Source organism: Micromesistius poutassou (genome assembly GCF_964030765.1).
Source record: "Micromesistius poutassou genome assembly, chromosome: 7".
Lineage (NCBI taxonomy): Eukaryota > Metazoa > Chordata > Actinopteri > Gadiformes > Gadidae > Micromesistius > Micromesistius poutassou.
The window spans coordinates 2,311,505-2,338,276 of NC_140277.1; the positions used below are offsets into that span (position 1 = coordinate 2,311,505).

The following is a 26,772-nucleotide window of genomic DNA, read 5'->3' on the forward strand; positions in this document are numbered from 1 at the left end:
AACGTATTAAAAACCCCAAAAGTATATATTTTAAATATAATATAGACATAATATGATTTATTATGAATATAAAAACGAACAATTGAAATCGGTTGACAAATGTCAACGTTATAGTGCTTTGCTATCGAAGAAGACCCGCTGCTCCTCCGTTTGCTTCCATTTGTGTACAGGCCAATCTTGACCTCTCGAATATGGCGGCGACGTGGACGTATTGCAGAAACTGATCGAGGAAGTCAATGCGCCGTCTCATTTAATGGTTTACCCAGTTTCACTCGCACTTTAAGTCTGTGTGTAGTAGGGCGTAAGGTGGGTGCATACGAATATATATATATATATATATATATATATATATATATATATATATATATATATATATATATTTGAACGTTATAATATATTTTACAGACAGTGCGTGGCTGATATCTATATATATCTATCTATCTATATATATATATATTGAGATCTATTTGATTGATCTGTGTTAATGTGCTTTATCGGTAAAGTATGCGCTGAACACCCACACGAGAGCAGTTAAATGTAACAACGCGATTTGCATTATGGGTAAAGATAAATGTAGTTTTATCTTTAGTAGTCCGCGCCTGTCGTCCTATACTTGCACGGCAATGCAATAACTACATTACCCAGCTCTTAAATGAGAGCAATTTAAAACGTGGAGCACTGCCTGTCTCCCAAACAAAATGTGACTAGTCCAACAGTTCCGTTTAAACTGTAAGTGTGAAATGTAGACTCAACCCGCAAAAATGTACGGTTACCAATTGCTGCGATTTGGTAAGCATTTGACCTCTACTGGGTTCGCGTCTAGACGAATCCCTCAATGTGTTTACCATTCTCAGAACTTCTCCACTTTCAATTTCAGCTTGTCTCCCAAAAGAAACAGCCCGTACAGCTTAGTGGACAGTGAGCGATATACTTCTCTTGTAAAGTCCGTTGTCAAATCAAGGGTGAGTTCCCAAACCCCAGAGTCACTTGACGTTGAAAACGATCACATATACGGACCCGTTGTCAAGTCGCAAATACAAGTTCAAAGACATGAGTCCAGAGAGCCTAAAGTGATTTGGCCATTGTTAAACTGTGATAGAGCGGATGCTTTTGAGGTTGGACCTCTAACCCGGATCCCGCTGAAGCGGGGTCAAAAACGGTCTCTGGTCCCAAGTGTTACCCGCATTCTCCAGAGGACACTATCACCCGAGCAATTGTTCTATTTGGAGAGATGGAAGAAGAGGATGATTGCAGACCTGGGAGAGGAAGGGTTTAAAGAATATAGTGAATGTAAGTTAATTTCCAGAAGTCTTACTTAACCAAAATGTTAAACGTTAAAATCCCTGATTTCATTGTACTAATTATCCTTAAAGGTTTATTTAGAAATGGCAAGCTTTTCCATAATGCTGTGGAGGATATTCTCACTGCTGAGAAAAAGGACCCAGAGCCTTCAGATGCATCTGGATCACCGGAAGTGGAAGGATTTGTGGATAGCATCTCTCACGTACTGGAAGATGTCAGTGGAGTGAGGGCAATGGAAAGCACTGTCCAGCATCGGGCCCTGAACTATCTTGGCATTGTGGATTGTGTGGCCCGCTACAGGTAGGCCTACATTTTATATTTCAACGACTCTGGGGAATAATTGTCTATGCCATAATGTTTTGAGACCTGTTTTCTATCTGTTTGTTTTGTTGAATCTTTAGGGGCGTACTGTGTGTGATTGAATGGAAGACATCAGAGAGACCGAAGCCATATCTCAGCAACACGTATGATAACCCTCTCCAGGTGGCAGCGTATGCTGGGGCTTTGAATAACGATGACCACTACAATTACCAGGTATTTGATTTTCAGAAGTGTGTTTACAAAAGATTTTAAAAATGCTAAAGTATGTTCATTTTCCTAAACTGGCCATGTTGTCTTTCTCCTGAAACAGGTTGAAAATGGACTTATTGTTGTGGCCTACAAGGATGGCTCACCTGCACATGTTCATAAGCTGGGCTCAGAACTGCTTTCGGAATTCTGGCAAAAGTGGTTGCTCCGATTGGAGGACTTTGGAGAGCAGAAATGAGTGAGGTCACCATTTTAGATTGGACTTGACTGACCACATGGCTATGTGTTGGTTAAGGAAAGGGATTTATATCACAATGAAACTATTCTGAGAGATGTAGTTGTCTTTTATTCAAGAGTATATTTTTTATACATATTTGTCAATATTAAAAGTTTATAAAATCAAATATTTTCAATGTGAGGTTTTTACTGCTGAGTTAATTTCAAAACTGGAATAACTGACCATTTCATGTCAGTGAATGCCATTTTATTTATAGTATACAAAGAGCAATGTCAATCCGCGACACTAAGTTATAAAGAGGCGTGTGTCTTTCTTAACCCTGATAAATGCTTGTGAAATGTAAACTCATTGATGGTTGAGTCAGAAACCCAACTTAATAAATATATATATGATTGAGCTGATTCAACTTAATCTATATATGATATGATCCAGGTAATTCAAGTAGAGCAATTCTTAAATACAAAAAAAGAAGTTGCAACCTCAGAAGTTGCATTCCCACCAGGCAGCCCTGTATGACGGATCTTCAACAAAGCCCAGGTTCTTGAAGAGCTTGTAGGACACTGTGTTCTCCTCCTCAATAAAGCAGTACACTGGAAAGCCCTGGGCATGGAGTTTCCGGGCCAGGCAGCTCACCAGGGCTTTGGCGTAGCCCTTTCCTCTGTGTGCTGGTAGTGTGTGAAGCATGCCCATGGCACAGTCATTGTACACTAGAATCCAGGAAATGGGTTGTCCATGGTCATCGATGATGCAACATGAGGGAAAGTTGCCAATCATCTTTTTAATGCGTCTGAATCCATTCTCATCCCCTCCGAACTTCCAAGTCGTGTTGACTAACTCAACATGGGAGTCGTTCAAAGAGGAAATCCTAAAGTGATCCTCACTGTCAAAATTTGAAGAGCAGAAAACGTTTTGAATACAAAAACCTTTTTGGAGTAACTTTTCTCTCAATGGTTTTGATACAAATACAAAGCCTACCTGTGTTCTGGTGAGAGCAGGGAATCATAATCTGTCAAATGTAATACATGCACATGACTTAGGCCTCGGAAGCTGCTGCCTCTTTGAGAGGATATTTCTTCCAACAATTGATTGTAAGACTTGTCCATTCCTGTAGAAAGAAAGCTTAAATTTAAAGCAAAAAAAGTTGAGAGAAATATCTTTATCTATGTAGATATATATTTTTAATTGTCTGACCTGCAAGCATGCAGTAGGCACTCCAGTCAACAATGTCATCCTCTTTTAACATCTTCAATAAAATCTGCTCATCAGTGCAGAACAATGACACCCATTTTGTGTTCTCTGGAGCACTCTCGTTCTAGAAATGAGAAACCCAGTAAACAGTATGCATATAATAAAAGTCTGTCGACTGACCAGGATCCCTAACTCGGACCATTGGTTACTACCACTAGCTGGAAAATAACCACTAAGACCACTCCAGTGGAGCGGCCTTCTTGGTTCTTATCCACTAGCTGTGTTGGAGACGCTGTAGGCTGAATATAATACACATCATATCATTGACTATTACACATGCTTTATTATCGAATCACATTTTTTATTCAATGCAATGCAAATGTACCTCGGTTTTGGGACGGCAGACTATAAGGTTAAACTCAGGCCAGGTGTCCACACAGATCTCCACAGGAGGCCCACTCCCTTGGGTTCTGTTCAGAATGAACAGAAGTCCATATACCTACAGTAACATAAACCCAGAACAGAATCTACTATGGAAGCTAATCATTGCCATAATGTTTTGAATTTCAAAAGATATTCAATTTTATACATCAAACTGTAAACACAATTGAATTCATAAGATTGAATTATTACACATTGAAAACAAGGTCATCTGGAATTTAATGTTTTGAATTAATTTCTTTGAAATAGCATATATGGCATTTCAAGTTCTGTCATTTCAAAATCACGATTTCAAATGAGAAAATCAGCGTTCACTAATTCATAGAAATGTTCAAGTTGCAGATAGGTGTTAATTAGACTACTCATATTGAAGTGCTCGAAATACGGACCAGAGAATTCACGCAACAAAATTGAAAGCTGAAGCCAAGGACAGGCCTAAGCAATCGAGACTGAATGAGTTTTCTCTGATCACATCACAGGTCACGCTTTAATTGACCGGCAGTAGATTGGATTTCGTTCAGTCTCGATTGCCTAGGCCTGTCTTTGGAATGCCCTGATACTGCAGTTCCAAGTTTTATGGCTTGATTTTTCTGGTCCGTACTTTGAACACTTGAATACGAGTAATGAATATAGTATTTCGAATATCTGCGACTTAAAATGTTATATATGAATTGGTGAACGTTGACATTCTTTTATTTGAAATCGTGTTTTTGAAATGGTAGACCTTGAAATAGCACGTTTAACTTTCAAAGAGGTGAACTCAAAACGAATACATTCAGATTACCTTGTTTTCAAAGTATAATAGTTAAATGTTATGAATTCAATGGTGTTTACATTTCCATAAACTAAATTCAATGCCTTTTAAAATGCAAAACATTATGGCAGTGATTTCCTTCCATAATCAACAGGCCCAACACATTCGCGGCAGCAGTAGGCTTATAGCCTATAGGCCTACTTGAGAGACTATATCATATGTGTATTGATCATAACTGAATGCATGTAGATTACCTTTAAACTCTTTGGTATATGCTTTTGAAGTAGTCGTTCGGCGATCCGTATTTCATGGTTGTTTAGAATCTTCATTTTAGTTTCACATGTGGATACTGTTCCAATAACGCAGCAATTTTTGTCAGCCATCATACACTGTACACACCCCCTTGGACTTTTTCCACATTGCTGTGTTCTAGGAATGCCCTCTACTGGGGGATCTCTTTACTACACATTTTACACCAGTTGAAATTGTATAATATAATATATCTTACAAACACAGAAAAATAACAAGAAATGCTCAAATATGTTCAATTTGCCAAACCGGCCAAATTGTCTTTCTCCTCAAACAGGTTAACGATGGATTTAAGTGGCCTGTTGTGAACTACAAAGATGTCTCACCAGCACACGTTCATCAGCTGGGCTCAAAACAGCTTTTGAAACTCTGGCAAAAGTGGTTGTTGAGCCTCAAGGACTTTGTAGAGCAGAAATGAGCGAGGTCAATATTTTTGGACTTTCCTAAGCACATGGCTATTTGTTGGTATTGATTTATATCATGATGAGACAATTCTGAGAGATGTAGTTGTCTTTTATTCATGAGAAGATTTTTAAAACATACATATAGGCCTATATTTTTGTATATTGGTTTATAAAACCAAATGTTTTCAATGCCTGTTTTTTTTTAAGTTGATTTAATTTCAAAGCTGAAACTGGATTATTTCATGTCAGTGAACACCATTTTATTTATAGCTTTGGCATTTTACGTATACAAGGAGCAATGTCTATCCCTGACATGAAGTTCTAAAGTGGAGTGTGTCCTCCTCTCCAGACCCTCTTGATGCCTTCAAGTTCAACTACTGATTTAATCCACATTTTACTTCCCACTGAAAATACGTTAGTCTGCTGTTCAGGAGCGGTCTTTGGAGAAACAGACAACGGATGATGAATTTCATATGATCAGTGGTTGACAGAAACCAAAGTCAAACAGAACAATGTACAACGTGCTAGATTCCAGAGTTGGGTGTACATTTAAAGCCCCCTTGACAATCTGACCCTGATAAATGCTTGTGAAATGTAAACCCATTGATGGTTGAGTCAGAAAGCCTACTTAATCATTATATGATATGATCGAGGTGATTCAAGTAGAGCAATTCTTAAATACAAAAAAAAAAGTTGCAACCTCAGAAGTTGCATTCCCACCAGGCAGCCCTGTATGACGGATCTTCAACAAAGCCCAGGTTCTTGAAGAGCTTGTAGGATACTGTGTTCTCCTCCTCAACAAAGCAGTACACTGGAAAGCCCTGGGCATGGAGTTTCCGGGCCAGGCAGCTCACCAGGGCTTTGGCGTAGCCCTTTCCTCTGTGTGCTGGTAGCGTGTGAAGCACGCCCATGGCACAGTAATCGTACACTAGAATCCAGGAAACGGGTTGTCCATGGTCATCGATGATGCAACATGAGGGAAAGTTGCCAATCATCTTTTTAATGCGTCTGCCTCCATTCTCATCCCCTCCGAACTTCCAAGTCATGTTGACTAACTCAACATGGGAGTCGTTCAAAGAGGAAACCCTAAAGTGATCCTCACTGTCAAAATTTGAAGAGCAAAAAATGTTTTCAATACAATAACTTTTTTGGAGTAACTTTTCTCTCAATGGTTTTGATACAGATACAAAGCCTACCTGTGTTCTGGTGAGAGCAGGGAATCATAATCTGTCAAATGTAATACATGCACATGACTTAGGTCTCGGAAGCTGCTGCCTCTTTGAGAGGATATTTCTTTCAACAATTGATTGTAGGACTTGTCCATTCCTGTAGAAAGAAAGCTTGAATTTAAAGCAAAAAAAGTTGAGAGAAATATCTTTATCTATGTAGATATTATTTAATTGTCTGACCTGCAAGCATGCAGTAGGCACTCCAGTCAACAATGTCATCCTCTTTTAACATCTTCGATAAAATCTGCTCATCAGTGCAGAACAATGACACCCATTTTGTGTTCTCTGGAGCACTCTCGTTCTAGAAATGAGAAACCCAGTAAACAGTATGCATATAATAAAAGTCTGTCGACTGACCAGGATCCCTTACTCTGACCATTGGTTACTACCACTAGCTGGAAAATAACCACTAAGACCACTCCAGTGGAGCGGCCTTCTTGGTTCTTATCCACTAGCTGTGTTGGAGACGCTGTAGGCTGAATATAATACGCATCATATCATTGACTATTACACATGCTTTATTATTGAATCACATTTTTTATTCAATGCAATGCAAATGTACCTCGGTTTTGGGACGGCAGACTATAAGGTTAAACTCAGGCCAGGCATCCACACAGATCTCCACAGGAGGCCCACTCCCTTGGGTTCTGTTCAGAATGAACAGAAGTCCACATACCTACAGTAACATAAACCCAGAACAGAATCTACTATGGAAGCTAATCACTGCCATAATGTTTTGAATTTCAAAAGATATTCAATTTTATATATTAAAATGTAAACAATTGAATTCATAAGATTGAATTATTACACATTGAAAACAAGGTAATCTGGAATTTAATGTTTTGAATTCATCTCTTTGAAATAGCATATATGGTATTTCAAGTTCTGTCATTTCAAAATCACGATTTCAAATGAGAAAATCAGCGTTCACTAATTCATAGAAAATTTCAAGTTGCAGATATGAGTAATACAGTGTTAATTAGACTACTCATATTGAAGTGCTCGAAATACGGACCAGAGAAATCATACAGAAAAATTGAAAGCTGAAGCCAAGGACAGGTAGCCTGGCAAGCCAGACCCACATCAGGAAGATGTAACCCTGGCTGCAAATTAAATTTGCTGCCGCTAGGGGCGTCTAGATTCCTAGGCTAAAGGACAGGCCTAAGCGATAGAGACTGAATGAGTTTTCTCTGATCACATCACAGGTCACGATTTAATTGACCGGCAGTAGATTGGATTTCGTTCAATCTCGATTGCCTAGGCCTGTCTTTGGAATGCCCTGATACTGCAGTTCCAAGTTTTATGGCTTGATTTTTCTGGTCCGTACTTTGAACACTTGAATACGAGTAGGCCTAATGAATATATTTCGAATATCTGCAACTTAAAATGTTATATCTGAATTGGTGAACGTTGACATTCTTTTATTTGAAATCGTGTTTTTGAAATGGTTGACCTTGAAATAGCATGTTTGACTTTCAAAGAGGTGAACTCAAAACGAATACATTAAGATGACCTTGTTTTCAAAGTATAATAGTTAAATGTTATGAATTCAATGGTGTTTACATTTCCATAAACTAAATTCATTTCCTTTTAAAATGCAAAATATTATGGCAGTGATTTGCTTCCATAATCAACAGGCCCAACACATTCGCGGCAGCAGTAGGCTTATAGCCTATACTTGAGACTATCATATACATATATATATATATGTGTGTGTATGTGTGTGTGTAGATATTGATCATAACTGAATGCATGTAGATTACCTTTAAACTCTTTGGTATATGCTTTTGAAGTAGTCGTTCGGCGATCCGTATTTCATGGTTGTTTAGAATCTTCATTTTAGTTTCACTGTGGATACTGTTCCAATAACGCAGCAATTTTTGTCAGCCATCATACACACCCCCTTGGACTTTTTCCACATTGCTGTGTTCTAGGAATGCCCTCTACTGGGGGATCTCTTTACTACACATTTTACACCAGTTGAAATTGTATAATATAATATATCTTACAAACACAGAAAAATAACAAGAAATGCTCAAATATGTTCAATTTGCCAAACCGGCCAAATTGTCTTTCTCCTCAAACAGGTTAACGATGGATTTAAGTGGCCTGTTGTGAACTACAAAGATGTCTCACCAGCACACGTTCATCAGCTGGGCTCAAAACAGCTTTTGAAACTCTGGCAAAAGTGTTTGTTGAGCCTCAAGGATAAGACTTTCCTAAGCACATGGCTATTTGTTGGTATGGAAATTGATTTATATCATGATGAGACAATTCTGAGAGATGTAGTTGTCTTTTATTCATGAGAAGATTTTTTAAATATACATATAGGCCTATATTTTTGTCAATATTAAACGTTTGTAAAACCAAATGTTTTCAGTGCCTGTTTTTTTTTTTTTAAGTTGATTTAATTTCAAAGCTGAAACTGGATTATTTCATGTCAGTGAACACCATTTTATTTATAGCTTTGGCATTTTACGTATACAAGGAGCAATGTCTATCCCTGACATGAAGTTCTAAAGTGGAGTGTGTCCTCCTCTCCAGACCCTCTTGATGCCTTCAAGTTCAACTACTGATTTAATCCACATTTTACTTGCCACTGAAAATACGTTAGTCTGCTGTTCAGGAGCGGTCTTTGGAGAAACAGACAATGGATGATGAATTTCATATGATCAGTGGTTATCAGAAACCAAAGTCAAACAGAACAATGTACAACGTGCTAGATTCCAGAGTTGGGTGTACATTTAAAGACCGGGTAAACCAAAAATAATTATGGGTTTTGAGTTTATAATACCACAGGAAAATATATTATTAACCACCCTGCCAAATTTGAAGGACTAAAAAAATCGCGAAGTATATAAAATTATGCTTCAAAGTTGATGAAAAATGAGCAGTAATCCCTGGCTCAGGACGGTGGGGGCGTGTGCGCTGCAGGCCAGGAAACCACGCCCATCACCGGAGAGGTCCAACGGGCAAGCTAGCTGCAAACTGACAATTCAAATCAGACTCGTGAGCGGTAAAACCATAGACGGGTGAAACCACAGAATGCTAGTGCGCGGTTAATGTATTTATACCTAGAGGGCAGCAGGGGGCGGGTTTATGTGAGTAAGACCGCTTTACGTAACGCGGTCCTCGATGTAGACCCGCCCATTTTAAACCTGCACACAGAACATTCTCTGAGGCCTAGCTCCTCAAGGAAATGATGAATGGGAAAAATATTTTTTACATGTTTTGAGGGACACATTTAAGGCCTAATTAATATGATAAGAAGAAAAATACTGAATTTGGTTTACCCGGTCTTTAAAGCCCCCTTGACAATCTGACCCTGATAAATGCTTGTGAAATGTAAACCCATTGATGGTTGAGTCAGAAAGCCTACTTAATCATTATATGATATGATCGAGGTGATTCAAGTAGAGCAATTCTTAAATACAAAAAAAAAAGTTGCAACCTCAGAAGTTGCATTCCCACCAGGCAGCCCTGTATGACGGATCTTCAACAAAGCCCAGGTTCTTGAAGAGCTTGTAGGATACTGTGTTCTCCTCCTCAACAAAGCAGTACACTGGAAAGCCCTGGGCATGGAGTTTCCGGGCCAGGCAGCTCACCAGGGCTTTGGCGTAGCCCTTTCCTCTGTGTGCTGGTAGCGTGTGAAGCATGCCCATGGCACAGTAATCGTACACTAGAATCCAGGAAACAGGTTGTCCATGGTCATCGATGATGCAACATGAGGGAAAGTTGCCAATCATCCTTCTAATGCGTCTGCATCCATTCTCATCCCCTCCGAACTTCCAAGTCGTGTTGACTAACTCAACATGGGAGTCGTTCAAAGGGGAAACCCTAAAGTGATCCTCACTGTGAAATTTTGAAGAAGAGCAGAAAATGTTTTCAATGCAATTACTTTTTTGGTCCACAATTTATTCAGAAAAATATACAGCTAGGTTTTAACTGAAATGGAGTAACTGTTCTCCCAATGGTTTTGATACAGATACAAAGCCTACCTGTGTTCTGGTGAGAGCAGGGAATCACAATCTGTCAAATGTAATAGATGCACATGACATAGGCCTCGGAAGCTGCTACCTTTTTGAGAGGATATTTCTTTCAACAATGGAGTATAAGAGTTGTCTATTCCTGTAGGAGAAAGAAAGCCGAGCATTGACATTCATTGAGTGTGACCTGAGTGGTTCTACGATTGGATCTGGACTCTAAAGTCCAGAGATGGACAATGTATACAAAGGGTATAGGCATACAGATTCAGCCAACATCCTGTTGTATTTAGTTCGATTTTTTAATTAATCTACTGTACATGTTTATTGCTTCGACTTTAATTGTTTTCTTTACAACCCTTGTGTGTGTTGTTCTTACTGTTGTATGCCTTCAGTTTAAAACAAAGAAAAGTTGAAAGAAATATATCGTATTTTTCAATTGTCTCACCTGCAAAAATGAAAGAGGCACTCCAGTCAACAACGTCATTTTCTTTTAAAATATTAGATAAAATCTGCTCATCAGTGCAGAAAAATGACACCCGTTTCTTGTTCTCTGCAGCACTCTGGTTCTAGAAAAGAGAACCCCAGTAAACAGTATACATATAATAATAGTCTGTCAACTGACCATGGTCCCTAACACAGACCATTGGTTACTACCACTAGCTGGTGATAGGGAGTGGTCTTCGGAGTCACCACTCTGGACCACCAGCTTCAGCCAAGTTGGAAAATAACCACTAAGACCACTCCAGTGGAGCGGCCTTCTTGGTTCTTATCCACTAGCTGTGTTGGAGACGCTGTAGGCTGAATATAATACACATCATATCATTGACTATTACATATGCTTTATTATCTAATCACCTTTTTATTCAATGCAATGCAAATGTACCTCGAATTTTGGACGGCAGACTATTAGGTTAAACTCAGGCCAGGCGTCCACACAGATCTCCACAGGAGGCCCACTCCCTTGGGTTCTGTTCAGAACGAACAGAAGTCCACATACCTACAGTAACATAAACCCAGAACAGAATCTACTATGGAAGCTAATCACTGTCATCATTTTTTGGATTCTAAAGATATTCAATTTTGTATATCGAAATGTAAACTCAAATTAATTCATAAGATTGAAATATTAAACATAGAAAACAAGGTCATCTGAATTTAATAGTTTTGAATTCAGCTCTTTTTGCAAATATGGCATTTCATGTTCTGCCATTTCAAAATTACGATTTTAAATGAGAATCAGCGTTCGCTAATTCAGATACAAAAATTCAAGTTGCAGATATTAGTAGTACGGTGTTCATTAGACTATTCATATTGAAGTGCTCCAAATTGAGAGCTCATGCCAAGGACAGGCCTAAGCAATCAAGACTGAATGAGTTTTCTCTGATCACATGACAGGTCCGTGGACACACAGGTCACGCTCGGTAGATTGGATTTCGTTCAGTCTCGATTGCTTAGGCCTGTCACACACTTGAATACGAGTAATGAATATCGTATTTCAAATATCTGCAACTTAAAATGTTGTATCTGAATTGTTAAACGTTGACATTATTTTATTTAAAATCCTGTTTTTGAAATGGTTGACCTTATAATAGCATGTTTGAATTGCAAAGAGGTGAACTCAAAACGAATACATTCAAATAACCTTGTTTTCAAAGTATAATAGTTCAATATGAACGATGATGGTTATGAATTCAATAGTGTTTACATTTCCATAAACTAAATTCAATGACTTTTAAAATATTATGGCAGTGATTTGCTTCCATCAACAGACACATTCGCGTCAACAGTACTCGAGACTATATATATATATATATATAAACATAGCTATATGTATATATAGATCTATGTATGTAACTGAATGCATGGTATTACCTTTAAACTTTTTGGTATATGCTTTTGAAGTAGTCGTTCGGCGATCCGTATTTCATGGTTGTTTAGAATCTTCATTTTAGTTTCACCGAGCAGACTGTTCCAATAACGCAGCAATTTTTATGATATAACACACAAACACTACACACCCTTGGACTTTATCGCATTGCTGTGTTCTGGGAATGCCCTCTGCTGGAGGCTCACTTTGCTACACATTTAGGAAACCCATTTAACAGTCAGTATGCATATAATAATGGCGCACCCTCACTTCTGGGCTGAGGCGTGCTGTGTCCGAACTCCGAAGCGTACCCGCCAGTGGAAATGCTCGTCTGAGTGTCGACTGACCAATGGTCACTGAAACGGACCACTTGTGACCACCACTAGGGGGCGCTGAAGCGACGGTGGTCTGTGTAGCTCAGCTTTTCTTTAAACATAACGATAAACGATAAACACCGTATAACGTACGGAGGGACAAAGTATCATATTATGTGTATGATACTTTGTCCCGCCGTACGATCAATAACACCAAAAGTCTTTAAACTTTTAAACTTTAAAATCAATTATATAACAGGACGCCAGTGTAAGGACCGTAGGATAGGGGTGATGTGCTCACTCATTTTAGTCATAGTTAGCACCCTAGCAGCAGCATTTTGTATAGTTTGTAGTTGCTTTACAGTTTTTTTGGGAATCCTAAAAGGGCATTACCGTAAGGCGACGCTGGTAGTTCAATAAATGTCAGATCATAATCCTTTCACTGTTAAATATACCCTTATCGATTCACCTTTTCTCTTTAATGCAATACAATGCAGGCCCACCTCGGTTTGGGCACGGCAGACGATGACATTGAACTCAGACCAGGCGTCCATCCAGATCTCCACGGGAGGTCTACTCCATTGGTTTCTGTTCAGAGCGAAAATAATAAGTCCACCTAACATAAACCCAGAACCGGGTTTAGTTTAGTCCGTAAAGAATATGGATCAACAGGCAAAACACATTTGTGGCAGCAGCATAGCCTACTTGAGGCTATATATATATATATTACAAGTATATTAGACCATCCTCTGTATAAAACTGAATGTGTGTGGATTACCTTCAAACTTTTTGGTATATGCTGCTTTTCCAGTAGCTGTTCGGCGATCCTTATTTCATGGTGGCTAACAATCTTTATTTTAATTGGACTGTGTAGACTGTTCCCATAACGTGACAATATTTGTAAAATAGATGACACACCCTTGGACTAACAACAGAAAAATATTGTTGGAAAAATAATACATAAAAAAATAAATACAAATAAAAATGTATATTCAACAAGCAAAATAGTTTCAAGGAAATCGATGCAATTTTACACCTTTTTATATTTAAAATCACTGGAATAATATAGTGTGCTGACAAGTCCACCTTAAATTAAATAAGCCAACTATACACAAAGTATGCAAAGATCTGCTAAAATCATTTTATTGTGTTTAGAATATACAGGGCATACAAGATTACAATTAAATTGTATTGCATAATTGAAAGGGAAACAATTCAATTGAGTTGATCAACCATTTAGACCCAAATATGGCATCATTGGAAGCATATACTGTTGCAAATAAATTTCAGTCCTTGTGAACACAATACACATTGTGTACGTATACTGCAAGCAAAGTCAAAGGTCCGTCGGGGGCATTAGACCATGGGGCAGGTTGCTGAGATCAGACTGAAGGTGCCGAGCCAGGGTCGATGCCACACCACAAATGTGCACTGGTATGTCTGTGGGACGGAGATAGGAGTAAAAAATGGGTCAGAGTTGCACACGTACACACTCCCATTCATAAATAAACCTAACTCAAATATGCAAACATCTCCATAAACAGCCTAATAAAATTTAAATAGGTAAATATGCATGAGCGTAATACTTGAGGACATTTCTTTACCTGAGCAGCCTCTTGGTCCCCGTGAACCGGGCAGTCTGATTCAACACCGGTCTTTCTGCAAGCCGTCTTGCCCATTTCCACGACGAATTTGTACTTCAGGCCACTCACCACCTGTGGAATAAATAAATAAATAATAAACTGTTTGAGGAACCAAAGATTATGCAATGTATTTTATGTATGTGCAAACCATGGGAACTGACATTATCTGACAGACATTCGTAATTCTGATAAGAATGCTTGTTAAATAAATAACCATTGGGATTGAGTAGTATGCCTATCTATGTAAATTCAATATGTGCATACGTTGGTTGTAACCATTGACCAATATTTATTTATTTTTGCACTTTGCAGAAGTAGGCCCCACTTGCTAATTTCCCTTTCCTGTTTCTGCAATTATATCTGATGTGTACCGTTTTAGTATCGGTTCCTTTTGACACCCATTAAGTTTTCCCCATTCCTCAGTAAGAACCTGATCGGTTGAATAATCCTGACCCATCAATGTTGTTCATACTTTCCTTGATTATCACAAACTAACCAAGTCTGAATAACGCCATTTTCCTTCGGGACAAAATAGTGGTCTGATGTTTACTTGTACGGCGATGGTCATAGCCTGAGTCATTCGTTTACGGCTCACTGCAGAGTAAACATCAACAACAAGTATCAGCCTAGAAACAGAAATCACAGACCTGTTTTTAGGCCGAGATCACTCGGGCGACCTGGCGGAGGTACAGGTCGTTGGTCCCCGCGTTGTGCCTCACCACGGCGAACTGCAGGGCGTCTTTAACCCCCTGATCGGTAACATTCGCATCGTAGTAGCCCCCAATCAAGCCCCCAATCACGGCAACATCCGTGGCTAGGGCGAAAACCGCAACGATCAATAATGTTTTCCAAATCATGTTTTTTGTTGGGGTCTGAAAACGTTAGATTTTTAAAAACAACACTGCGACGGGGAGCTGCGATGGTATTATATAAACACACTGACGTCATTTAAGGTCATCGTCAATCCAAACACAGCCAGCCAGCCTATCACCAAACTCGGGACGGGTCACGTGTGACTTCTAAGCAGATTTTCACAATAAAGATGTGGGCGATTAGATATGTAAGAGCATTAAAATAGTCTCAGGGTCTGAAATCAGACCCAACTACCATTGGATCAGTGTAAAAGTGAATGCGGAAATAACCTAATTTATTTATTTAACTAAATAATGATGAGAATATTATTATGATGGAATATACCAAAGGGTGGCTGCTGCCCATACTATTTTCTACAGTTTCAATGACGATTTCCTAGGTTGTACTTCACTACATTTGCATTCATATTTGAGGTTGTTTATATAGGTCATGGCTTTTTATATTTATCAGATTATGCAGCTACTGATATGATGCAGCTAAACCCTCCCAGAAATACTCCCTAAAAAAAGCACATATAGTGTGCAGCCCAAGCATGAAAAAAATAGGTAATTATGTTAATATAATGCATGCATAACATACGTTTTGAAAGCAAATGTGAAGATGTTATGCTTATGTACTTGCTGGGTCTCACTGATAGCATGTCTAGGATTCTCCTTGCAACCCTGCAGTTTGACCTGCAGGGTTGTGGCTCTATGACCACATCTGAAGCAGTTTACTGGCATTCATCATGGGAATGCAATCATTGCAGTGTTCAAAACTCTACCATACTCTATCTACCAGCAAAACAAATATTAAAGCAAGGTCTTGAATAGTGGATTTTATAATAGTTGTCATATTCTATTATTTTTTTCATAGAGAAATGTATTACTGGCAAAACAGTTAATAGAAAAATTGCCAAAAGTCAAATAATTCAACATTGGCAGCTAATTGGTCTTCACGATCACCTGCTACATGCAGTTCAAGAGAACTAAGTTCTCAAATGTCATGATGACCTGATCTAGTCTCTCCCACGTGCTATATGCAGAGCATATGACAAAACGTCAGGGACAGATTAACTATCCCTGATCTAATTTCTACAATATTTTTCCAATCTGAATGAAGTTGTTTAAGAGTGAAAAACATTACTAACAGGTGTTGAAACATATTTTACCAATATAATCTATACTAACTCCTCTGGTCTCAAAGGAAAAGTTAAATAACATTTTGCAATTGTAACAAAATAAATATTTGTAGTGTCCCCCAATACGGCAGTAGTGGACATAAAAAGTAAAGGTAATCATAAACCTTTACTTAACCAGAAGGAGACGATTCCTCAAGAATGAAACTAGATTTTATTTGTCTTTCATCGTGAATATATCCAAATAAACTTGATACAATATTATAAAAAGAAAGCAATAGCACCGATGTTTAGGGAACAGCAATGTTAAATACCCACTAATCTTCCACTTAAGTTTAAATCACAGGCAACAAAAAATGCTGTTAAAATAATAATAATAATCCATAATTCTTTACAATTGATACTGTTCTGAAGATTTCAATAACCCTCAAACCGGTTAAAATTAATTCGAAAACCTCTATTCCAAGAGGGAATCTGTAATCATCCCTTTTTCATTTGCTGAACCCCTTGATGGCGATCGGGGCCTGAAACCATATATAGTCCTCCCAGTCTGACTCCTCTTTCTTGGGACTGCTACAGACACCTGCGTCGGTTGACAGTGCAATAATCTGCCGCTTTACTCTTGTGGGCACCTTAAAGTCTAATTTAGGCCGGAACCATCCCACATCGCAATCCCTGTGAGCCAGAACCAGAACCGTCGTGGCCATCAGGCGGACTGGCCGGGCATCGGACAAAAGGTCGGAAACAAAAATAGTGCGAAAGAGCTGCCTCAAACAGGATGAGACGCGTAGGCTCTGGTCTCCAGCAGCCAGCACCAGCCCTTCCATGTTGACCTCATACAGCTCTTGGGGCAAGACAGGCGAACCGCCCAGTAGCAGCATAACCCGGGGAACCAGGCTGAGGGAGAACAACAGCTCCAAGTGCTGCAGCAACTCCTCAAGGTCCTCGACTGTGCGTTGACACTTTCGCCTGTTAAAGTCTGTTGGCCTCGGGTTCACCACCTCCTTTTTCTGGAAGGTAAATTAAGCACACCTTCAGGTTATATTACGTTTGTTTCAAATGCATTTTATGTTGTTATATCGTTAAGAGGCAATATATCTGGATTCTAGTCAAGTAGATTCACCTGAATTGAAGCATTTTCTTTCTTCTGAGTGTACACAAGTTGGTCATAAGTCATGGGCAGCTGCTGTCTCTGGTAGAGGATGCACTTGAGGATTTCACTGACGAAACGAAAGCAGCCCTCCTGAGTCACACTGCCGGGCAGGACTACCTCTATCCGGCCTTCTTCATGCGCTCTCCTCACAATCTCAGCGTCACTTAGCCCTTTGTTGTCAGGTTTACTGCCATGAGACGATACATTCTCCCCTATAGCATAATGTGGAAAAAGGCACATGGATCACACAATCATCTCACAATATATAACAATGTATTCGGAGTCGGACGGAGTCTGACCATCTCAGGCATATGAATCGATTACTCACCCGACTCGTTGAGTCTGGTAGATACCAAGTTGTTCTCCTTGTCGGTCTCATTATGTGTTTGTGGATCCAGTGTGCCCACCGACAGGACAGCGTCTACTTGGCTTGCACTCGTAGTCTCTTCCAAGCCTCCGTGTAGGTCCCTGTGAGTTAAGAAGTGCTGTCCTTCACTTTCTGAAGCTCGGCTCGGTGTTGTGTGTGAGGCGGTGCAGGTTTCTACGATCAGAACTCCGCTATTCATATTCGACTCGCTCGTCACACTGCTCTCCTTTTGTAATAACGAGCACCCGTCATCTTTGCTTTCGGTAGTTACGCTGTGTGTTTTAGTGCTATCCTGTAAATCTCCTTTAGAAAGTTGTATAATCGACACCTCAGCCATGGTTTTGAATATCCCCGGGTTGGTTCCGTGAGCCGCGGTGCATCATGGGACGCATTGACGTCATTATCAGTAAGCAATGTATACAATCGATATCATGCATTTCATTGACTCTATTAGTGTGTCAAATGTAGGTACTACTTTAACAACAGGCACAATGAACCAGGAATAATGTTATTTTACAATCATTCATATATAAATAATATTTTGCAAAAAGCCAGCGTCACCGAAACGGCTCGCTTGATTTGAGATTCAGGCTGACTCGGGTGACACGCGTTGTTATTTAATTTAATTTTTTTTTTTTTAAATATTTCTCTTTATGATTCAACTAATAAAAAAAGCCCCGACTTTACATCGCAGGAGAAGGTGGGCCTACAAATCATATTATAACCGCCCTTTTTTGATCATTTTTATTGAAAAATAATATTTGAAATAGAACTTTGATCGAAATAAAATACAACTTGATTGTGAAAAATTTTGGAGAATAGATGGGATGTTTTTGTTTTTCGACAGTAGGCCTAGTCATTTTTTTCAATTATATTTTTATTTTCCAAATTAACTATGAACATTCAAGAAACAAAAATGTTATTTGTTGATTTTAATAATAAATAGAACCATTTCTGATTTTTAAAGACCTTTGTTTGGATGTCCTGCATGCTGCCTTTCAGGGGTTCAATGCCTGCATCTTTGCTTACGGGCAGACAGGCAGCGGTAAATCCTACACAAGGATGGGAGATGCAGTAAGTAGCCCTGCTCCATGTTAATGTTGTCATTCATATCGTGGGAGTGTTTAAGGTGTATCCTTATTAATGCAACATAATGCATCTCATTGGAACTGCATCAATAACAGCTTGACACCTGTTGAGCTGTTATTATTGTTGGTGTGCACTTTTTGTGTATTCTCAGAGTGGAGGCGGTCACTCTTAACAGTTGGAATTACAAATGTTGGCCTAGTGACATTATGGGATTGGTTGAGGAATGAGAGCTACGCCAGATCCTTCCGTACGGAGGTGGGGTAAGATGCCACAGAGTTCATACTCCCATCGACGCTCCAATGGAATCTTGGCTGTGAAAGGTTTTTTAATTGGCAGAGAAATTCTGCAACTAACATTTTTAAAGATTTCATAGTAACAGTCTGTTTGATCCTGCTTGAACATATAAGCTGTAGCTGGATCCATAACAAAGACATAATACTGAGGAAAGTCTGTGCTTGAACAAGTACAGTTACACAAACATTCACATGAATTGCCAAGGTATTTTTGCGATAGCTGAGCCTGGATGTGCTCTGTGGAGGTTGAGTGGCACTCAAAGACTGTAAGGCTGCGTGTTGCTCCACGGAGGAACCTTGAGTGAAAAGAGTCTGGATTGTGAATGGACATCACGCAGAACAGACGGAGCTGGACCAAAGGCATAGGTTACAGTAGGCAGTAGACTATTTTTTTTTGCCCACCATCCGCACACATTTAAATTAAATTACTTTAAACTGCCACGTGATTATTCTGCTCATTCATTAAGTTAGGTATAAACTAGTTTATTGGTTTATTTATATTGGAAAGTATAGCCCTATATTATACATTTCACTTATATGCATTTTTACATTTGATTTTAATATGTCATTACTTATTCAGTGATCTCAATTGCCAGCAGAGCAAAAGCAAAGGCGTAGTTCATTTTTTTCCTCACTGTTGATCTCGGGTACATTTTCACACGTTCTAACAGAAAACGACCTTTCTCGTACTGATATCCTCCTCGGATATCATAGGATATCCGACATAGGAGCATGAGCTCCACAAATTATCTCTCCCACACATTTATGTTAACAGTGTGCATTTAAAAGTTAACAAATAAATACATTTTAACATAGTGTTAGATGAGATTCTATATTTATTTATTTATTTCTGTATTTTATTTAATGGAGGCAGTTGATCTTCTTCTATACATCTGTCTGGCCCTCATGTCCCAATGAGGCTCTAGGCAGGGCCTAGAATACCTATGCGTAGATCCAGGCCTGAGTACAGACCATACCAGACGCAGCTCAGTGCTGGTCCTAAATGGCAAATGTCGCAAGTGGATGCAATGTTTTTTCAGTGCAGATTCATTTGAACTTGATTGAACTTGAACTTGACTAATTTGGGTTGGTTGAATATCATACTGCTGTAGTCAGAATACATGTGCAGAGGGCTCACAATGCACGCTGGTGGTGCAATGGAATAGTTGCGCCATGAATAATGCCCCATTTGTTGCCCCGCCCTAAAACAGCATACACCACATGCCACACCTCATTTGTTGCCAAGCCCCAAAACAAGGGGATGGAAATACAAGGGTTTGATTGATTTGTTCTCCCCTATCCCCAGGTCGCCACGCTTAACTCTTCTGCTTCAGTGGCGGAGGAGACGTTGCAACAGAGTGAGACGAAAGTGAATCAAGAGTGAGCAGAACACTGCTGAGTCAGCCGCTTCACTGTTTGCTGTGTGTGTCTGCTCGTGACCTTTGACCCCATTTTGTCTGTGCTCCACCCACAGTTTCTGGAACTGATCAAGGAGTGGACTCACAAGTGGTGGGAGACGGAGAATATTCTGAAAGTGCAGCAATACGTTCACATGATGCATGCCTGTTTATACAGATACAGGAAATATTTGTCTCTCAGCTCAGGCCAGAAACCTCAATTTAAAAAGAAATGGAATAAACACCACCAGCAATGTAAACACAAAATACAGCATAAATATTAAAGATAAAATATGGATCTTCCCAACAGCAGAGTGTAAACAAAATAAAAGTATCTATGTTGCCAAGTAAAGTAAGTGACTCTAATGTATAGTGTCTCAGGCACATTCCAGACATATTGCACAGCAACAAATCAGTTTAAATCAATAATTTGCATAAATAAGCAAAAATGTATTGGCTCAAAGTAACTGAGTTAAATTTACCGTTCAGAGTGACTCACTCACTTCTGGTAGGGAGAGGTGCTAAGGAGTCCAATGGCTGATGGACCTGTCGCCAAGTCACGCCCCCCAAACAAACCAGATAACAAAAACATACGGGTCTTCCAGGATCAATCGAAAGGGACTCCATTACGCTATGGAGGGTTATATTCAAAACTTTAAAATACATACAGAAGGTAACAAGCCTAAATTCAGTTGGTATTCTGACGTGCCGCACAGTCTGATCCACATTGCACACTTTTTCTTGTCCCGTTGTGGCTTGGGAAAAGGGATGAAATACACATATTTTTACACAAACAACATAAATCCACAATTAAATTGATATATTATGCCTCCTCCCTGTTGTTTTCAATGGAGTTGTCCGAGCCGATGTCCGAGTATGGTTGCGGCTGGAATGTCATTGGCTCATCTGCGTTCTGGGCGGAGCTTAGCGACAATTAAGGATTTCCCGTGGATCTTTTTATTTATTTATTTATTTATTTATTTTTATTGAAGGCTGATTCATTTACATAAATCAAGGCAATAGACAACAATAAATACCTCTTAACATACAAGGCACATTAGGTAAGAGAAATAACTTAAATTATATAAGGTGATAATAACTAACATAAATAATAGAAAGTAGAAAATAAATAATAGAAACATAAGAGAAATAAATAAAAATAAATAAAAGTAAATAAGTCCAGTAATAATGAGTCCACAATCTTCCATAGTTATTCTAGAGGTCATCAAATATTTTCAGATCTTCATAAGCTCTAAAAAGAGACTTTGCATGTTTTCTTTTCATTAGTCTTAAGGCACTGAGATGATTGTCCACAAGGGTATGAGGTTGTTCAATACCAAGTCACTCTTAATGTCTTTCATGTTAATACCAAACACAATATTTTCTCTTGTGAGAGGACTAAGTAGTTGGATTTTGGTTGATAGCCAGTCCTGTAAATCCTCCCAGAAGGTCACAGAGTACAATGGAAAAACTGATGAGATCTGTAGTCAATTTCAGTATCACAAAAGCTGCAGTTATTGTGATCAACATTAAATCTCATTCACAGCAGTTCATTGGATGGATAAATATTATATATAATATAAGAATTTTGAAATTGACTTATTTTGTCTTAGGACTTACAGGGTAAGTAATATAGTTAGTTCTCCATTTCTTAATGTCTAATTCTGAGAACAGTTGGATGATGGAGTTTCTATTTGATCGTATTGGGTACAGTATATTGTTCAGGTGATTGCGTAACAATTTGTTTGAAATGTTCTCCAGAAAATCTTTCCCATTACATTGAAGCATGGGTAAATTTATCGCATGTGTCTATGTATTGGACTAATAGTCTTACTGGATCAGGGATCGCTTTGGTCACTTTATCAAACTGAGCGCATGTGCAAACTATGTCATACTTTGAGCAAAAGTTTTCATGAGTTAGCCAGTGTCCCTGATCGTTAATTAGGTGGGTTACTGACCAGATATTTTTATCCATCCATTGCTGTAAGTAGAGAGATTTACCATTACATAGCACATATCTGTTGTTCCAGGTTTGATGTGGGGTAAAGTTGTGTATGTACATGCGTTTCCAGCATAACAGCACCTGTTTGTGGGATAAGGATAGTTTGACTGGCAATTTTTCAATCTGAAAATCACATTTAAGAACAAAATCCATACCGCCCATTTTTTTGAACAACCCCCTGGGGAGACAATACCAAATACAGTTTTTGTTCAGCAGAAAGGATTTTAGCCATTTTAATTTCAGCACAGCATTTAAACACTCAAAATCAATTGCTTGTAGACCGCCATCTTTGTATTATTTTTTCCCGTGGATCTCCTCGCAGCCAGGAGTCTCGAATGAACGCACAGCTCTGTGGAGACAGTGTCGCTGGAGTGGGTTAGAGTGCTGCACCAGCCTCATTCCACCACATGGGTTTATTTCCCGTCCCACACACAATTTGGCTTTAAGGTATAATTTGTTTCAAATTTTATAATTTGTTTCTTTCAGGTAATAATGGTATTTTTAAATGAATGGAGCCTAATTATACATTGGCTCCATTAGGCCATGCTTCAACCTCTGCCACTTGCACTTCTGGCGTCCGACCAGTGGGTGTCACTGCAGCTCTTTGGAACTCTCTTGGAGGCTGCTGCAGAGACCGTGTGGAAATGGCATAAAAAGGAGCGATAGAGAGTGAGACCTGACATAGAGCTCACAGGTGTCATATTTTTATTTTTTGAGATTTTTGCAGCTCTGTACAGTCACCGGAACAGGGTCCTGAAGTCATGGGATTGTGGGATGGGAGAATGACGAGACGGAGGCAGAATAGATTCATACCCCCCCCCCCCCCCCCCATCCCTATATGATTAATGTAAAGGCTGGCAGAGAGATGACGGCTGTACGATCAACCCTTTTACCCCGAGACCTGATTAAAAATGTGTTTTAAAAAAACCACAGACTTAAACAAATGGCATCTGTTTTTGGGGGGAGCATAGTGTGTCAGATTACCTCCTGTGGCATTATGCATACATTTAGTGTCTCATGTGAATCATGTGTATCATGACATCACCGCTGTGATATATGGTGCGCAAGCTGTTGCTAATTCCCTGTAACTGTATGGGTAAACAGAATAGAAGAAGAAACATGAGGTGGCACATGGCACGGATTTACCCCAATACGACATCTTCTGCTTCAGAAAATGGCATTCATGTGGCATTTAAGGGCCCGGCAGCTTGTGAAGTTAATTCCTAGCATGGTAATGGAACAAATTAGCAGCCTTCACCACCACTAATTAAGGAGTCTTGATTATTGACATATGGCACTTTTGTTGCCCACTGTCCTGCATGTTAATTAAAGTGTCAGCGTTATTAATCGCCGCCTCAGAGTTGAAATGGAGATACCGCCACGGTCCATCGCCGAAGCGCTAGGCAATATTCCAGTTGGCCGCGATGAGTCATGACACGATGCGAGGCGTAAAGTCCCCCCCTTTTTTGTTATTTTTTTCTGTATAATTTTTTCTAATAGCTGCCTGGCACTTGGATATTGCCATAACTGATAAAGCCATAAGTGCTTGATGAATTGGTTTATGGATTTGACATTTGTCTTCCTGCACATTTGCACTCTGTCTGGATACAAGATGACAATGGGGACCTCGCTTGGTGGGATGCTGTGTTGGTGGTGGCTTCTTCTGGGTGGTCCGTCTGGCCAAGGGAAGAAACTGTCCGTTTGTCTGGCAGCCTGACAGCACAGCAACGCCTTCTGGTCAGGATCACCCGCAGAATCCCGCAGCACCTCAAAGTATTTATTTATTAGAAGGATGATGACGTAACAGTCCCTGATGTTCACAGCCTACCTGTCGGCATCAATGAGCAGAAAGCCTAATCCCTACCTGCTCCTTAATGAGCTGTCGCTGAATGTAACACACTCTAGATGAAAGCCTCCAAATCCTGTGTTCTTGGCAGCCTTGGCGCGTGACCCGTGTAAGGCCTATAGGCGGCGTTGTGTTCAGCACAGGTTTTAGGTTATTTTCCATGAGGTTGGAGCAGGTGGCGGCACAGTCAATAATTAGGAGGTGTCATCCCCTGGGGTTCAGATCTCCTCTTTCTCAAAGTACCTCTCCCCTCTTTAAAGGGCTGAGCCGAGAGATCTGTGAATCTGTTAAAGGCTGTCTTACCCAGATTCAGACAAGTTTCATGTGCATCCAGAACGCGAGTTTGCTGGGTTAGCGTGTGCTTTCCGTTAGCCGCTTCCAGTGCCTTGCAGAGTTGGCATAGCCATGCTCCTGTACATGTCGGGGAGTATGATTTGAATTACTTTCCGAAGATTTTCAATGCGTTCCGAATAGTCGCCTATTCAAAGCGAGGGACGTTGACAAACAGATAATTAGGCACTCATTTCAGTGCCATGATTATTGGGCTACCTGCGATGCGCCGCTGTCGTGGTTACATCGTCAGCTGCTTCAGGCTGGGTAGGTGACCCGGAGGGTAACTTCTCAGACAAACTGCAATGTTGTTGCGTTGTTACACATTGGCGACATTGGAAAGTAATTGGAAGTGTATCACCCTCACATGAACAGGAGCTAGGCTACGGTACCTTTGCAAGTCAATGGAAGCAGGGTGGGGGGGGTGGGGGCGCAGGGCCAACACGCCTACTCACACTGAACCGAGAGAACCGCTGATGTTGGAGCAGGCTGGCTTGCCCGCCGCACCTCCAGCTATCATTTCTCATTCCTTCACAACCCAGTGCTGTGGGTGGAACTCTGTTTAGCTACTTAGGAAAACACAGTTTGATCTGCACAGTATTTGTCTTCACGAGTATCAAAGCAACTCTTTGACACATTTTGACTTGATACTGAGACTCTAGGCTGAAAAGAATAAAGAATAAGAATAAAGTAAACTTAGGACTAAAAGCCTAAAATGCTTCGGATGTATAGGCCCATCTTCATCAATTATGTTAGGTTGAGAGGTAGAGAACCGCCAACCAAAGCAGTAAAAACATCTGTGAATGGTTGAAAGCTTTATAGTGGTAATGGTGTCTGCTTAATGGCTATAAATGCAGTGTTTTGAAAGAGCTACAACAAACAGACATTTAATGACAATATTACAATATTTCCTTGTGCTGAAATGAAGAGCTCACCGCTCTATCTCTAGCTATCTTCTCTGTTTTGCCATAGGCTAATGGCCTGGCTACAGAGGATGCCTGCAGTGTCCCTACATGCTATCCTTTTCTCACAGGAAGCCCTGCAACCACAGAAGATGGGTTTAATACAAGCTTAAATGCCGGCCGAGCCAGAAGGCTGGTCCAGGCCACAGTTAATTATGATCGCCAGCTGCCTTTTTCTCAGGGAAAAGAGAAGGGGGTAAAAAAACGGATGACTTTTTTCTTTCTTTCTGTGAAGAGCATACAGACTGTGTGTGTGTGTGTGTGTGTGTGTGTGGATGCTGGGAGGGCTCTGGTCTATTGGCGGTGTCTGAGGGAGGTGACACCGTGCATTAATCTGCCATACCGTGGCTCACCTCTAATGAAGTCTGTGAAGGATCCCTTTTAATTAAGTACAGGCTGGGGTCGATGCCTCTCCCTCTTCATTAGAAAATCAAAAAAAAAGATTTCCACTCTCCCAGGTATGCCAATAAGATGGGTGGCGGCGGTGTAGGTGAACGTCTCACACACTTCAAGCTCCAAATCCATACGGAGGAGAGGCTGCGAATGTGAAGGTCAACATGGAGGGTCACTAGACGAGGCCAACCATTTTCCATAAGCAACACATTTGACTGTTTTCCTCCTGAGGACGGCACTTATGGTAATGTGAGGCAGCATTGTGAAGCATTAGGCCACTGTTTTTGGAATTATTTGTCTGGCAAGAGCACCTCTGGCAAACTGCTATGCAGCCGACACTGTGTACTGAAAGGAGGGGAAGGAAGAAAAAAAGTGGTCTTTATTTGACCTTGTTTTAGCTTTTATTTTGGGATGGAAGAAGTGACACACACGTACACAAACACACACACACACACACACACACACACACACACACACACACACACCCACACACACACCCACACCCACACACCCCCCTCTACACCTACCTACCTCTCTTACCTCCTACCTTCCTTAGGCGATTTACCATATATATTCATATATACAAGTGTTCTGTGAGGAATAATTGGGCTTTTATGGGCCACTAAGTGCACATCTTTTCTTTTTGACGGACACCTTGGCTGGTCACTCCCTACCCTCTTTTCTGGGGGCCGACAGCAGGACCAGTGTTTGGAACCAATCTAAGGCATAACCATCCTCTACTTCTGA

General features: G+C 40.1%; 5 protein-coding genes and 1 long non-coding RNA gene across 7 annotated transcripts; 1 reads left to right on the plus strand and 5 right to left on the minus strand.

Annotated features, from left to right (window-relative positions):
• The first annotated feature begins 645 nt into the window (after positions 1-645).
• Positions 646-2,091, plus strand: mgme1 (mitochondrial genome maintenance exonuclease 1). Its single transcript, XM_084470507.1, has 4 exons — positions 646-1,290; positions 1,374-1,602; positions 1,704-1,836; positions 1,934-2,091. Exons 1-4 carry the CDS (start codon positions 762-764, stop codon positions 2,066-2,068), a joined length of 1,026 nt encoding a protein of 341 aa, XP_084326633.1. The 5' UTR covers positions 646-761; the 3' UTR covers positions 2,069-2,091.
• Positions 2,092-2,544: 453 nt separating this feature from the next.
• Positions 2,545-4,827, minus strand: LOC311350490 (glycine N-acyltransferase-like protein 3). Its single transcript, XM_084470508.1, has 5 exons — positions 4,706-4,827; positions 3,642-3,755; positions 3,260-3,380; positions 3,044-3,173; positions 2,545-2,948 (listed from the first exon to the last, which is right to left on the minus strand). Exons 1-5 carry the CDS (start codon positions 4,778-4,780, stop codon positions 2,549-2,551), a joined length of 840 nt encoding a protein of 279 aa, XP_084326634.1. The 5' UTR covers positions 4,781-4,827; the 3' UTR covers positions 2,545-2,548.
• A 554-nt stretch (positions 4,828-5,381) lies between these two features.
• LOC311350659 (glycine N-acyltransferase-like protein 3) lies at positions 5,382-8,283 on the minus strand. The gene is made up of 5 exons (XM_084470720.1): positions 8,157-8,283; positions 6,956-7,069; positions 6,574-6,694; positions 6,361-6,490; positions 5,382-6,265 (listed from the first exon to the last, which is right to left on the minus strand). Exons 1-5 carry the CDS (start codon positions 8,229-8,231, stop codon positions 5,866-5,868), a joined length of 840 nt encoding a protein of 279 aa, XP_084326846.1. The 5' UTR covers positions 8,232-8,283; the 3' UTR covers positions 5,382-5,865.
• A 616-nt stretch (positions 8,284-8,899) lies between these two features.
• LOC311350590 (glycine N-acyltransferase-like protein 3) lies at positions 8,900-12,536 on the minus strand. Of its 2 annotated transcripts, none has more exons than XM_084470656.1 (5): positions 12,252-12,536; positions 11,263-11,376; positions 10,825-10,939; positions 10,392-10,521; positions 8,900-10,245 (listed from the first exon to the last, which is right to left on the minus strand). In XM_084470656.1, the coding sequence occupies exons 1-5, from the start codon at positions 12,324-12,326 to the stop codon at positions 9,846-9,848; spliced, it is 834 nt and encodes a 277-aa protein (XP_084326782.1). In that variant the 5' UTR covers positions 12,327-12,536; the 3' UTR covers positions 8,900-9,845. The 2 variants fall into 2 exon arrangements, with proteins under 2 accessions (XP_084326782.1, XP_084326781.1); XM_084470655.1 differs by having other exon boundaries at positions 10,825-10,945.
• Positions 12,537-13,674: 1,138 nt separating this feature from the next.
• Positions 13,675-14,992, minus strand: LOC311350278. Its single transcript, XR_014636653.1, has 3 exons — positions 14,851-14,992; positions 14,165-14,275; positions 13,675-14,000 (listed from the first exon to the last, which is right to left on the minus strand). It is a non-coding gene; the product is annotated as an uncharacterized lncRNA (long non-coding RNA).
• Positions 14,993-16,390: 1,398 nt separating this feature from the next.
• Positions 16,391-18,063, minus strand: mad2l1bp (MAD2L1 binding protein). Its single transcript, XM_084470928.1, has 3 exons — positions 17,675-18,063; positions 17,317-17,558; positions 16,391-17,203 (listed from the first exon to the last, which is right to left on the minus strand). Exons 1-3 carry the CDS (start codon positions 18,048-18,050, stop codon positions 16,685-16,687), a joined length of 1,137 nt encoding a protein of 378 aa, XP_084327054.1. The 5' UTR covers positions 18,051-18,063; the 3' UTR covers positions 16,391-16,684.
• Positions 18,064-26,772: the final 8,709 nt, after the last annotated feature.

Bases quoted from the DNA above. Each gene is read 5' to 3' on its own strand.
- mgme1 (XM_084470507.1), top strand. From the start codon at position 762: ATGTACGGTTACCAATTGCTGCGATTTGGTAAGCATTTGACCTCTACT. The intron at 1,291-1,373 runs GTAAGTTAATTT...TTATCCTTAAAG, and splicing joins GTTTAAAGAATATAGTGAAT to GTTTATTTAGAAATGGCAAG. The intron at 1,603-1,703 runs GTAGGCCTACAT...TTGAATCTTTAG, and splicing joins GATTGTGTGGCCCGCTACAG to GGGCGTACTGTGTGTGATTG.
- LOC311350490 (XM_084470508.1), bottom strand. From the start codon at position 4,780: ATGAAGATTCTAAACAACCATGAAATACGGATCGCCGAACGACTACTT. The intron at 3,381-3,641 runs GTACATTTGCAT...TCTCATTTCTAG, and splicing joins TCTGCCGTCCCAAAACCGAG to AACGAGAGTGCTCCAGAGAA. The intron at 2,949-3,043 runs GTAGGCTTTGTA...AAATTTTGACAG, and splicing joins CTGCTCTCACCAGAACACAG to TGAGGATCACTTTAGGATTT.
- LOC311350659 (XM_084470720.1), bottom strand. From the start codon at position 8,231: ATGAAGATTCTAAACAACCATGAAATACGGATCGCCGAACGACTACTT. The intron at 7,070-8,156 runs GTAATCTACATG...ATGTTACTGTAG, and splicing joins ATATACCAAAGAGTTTAAAG to GTATGTGGACTTCTGTTCAT. The intron at 6,695-6,955 runs GTACATTTGCAT...TCTCATTTCTAG, and splicing joins TCTGCCGTCCCAAAACCGAG to AACGAGAGTGCTCCAGAGAA.
- LOC311350590 (XM_084470655.1), bottom strand. From the start codon at position 12,326: ATGAAGATTCTAAACAACCATGAAATACGGATCGCCGAACGACTACTT. The intron at 10,946-11,262 runs GTACATTTGCAT...TCTCTTTTCTAG, and splicing joins TCTGCCGTCCAAAATTCGAG to AACCAGAGTGCTGCAGAGAA. The intron at 10,522-10,824 runs GTGAGACAATTG...TTTCTCCTACAG, and splicing joins TGCCTCTTTCATTTTTGCAG to GAATAGACAACTCTTATACT.
- mad2l1bp (XM_084470928.1), bottom strand. From the start codon at position 18,050: ATGGCTGAGGTGTCGATTATACAACTTTCTAAAGGAGATTTACAGGAT. The intron at 17,559-17,674 runs GTGAGTAATCGA...ATTATGCTATAG, and splicing joins TACCAGACTCAACGAGTCGG to GGGAGAATGTATCGTCTCAT. The intron at 17,204-17,316 runs GTGAATCTACTT...TTTACCTTCCAG, and splicing joins AAGAAAATGCTTCAATTCAG to AAAAAGGAGGTGGTGAACCC.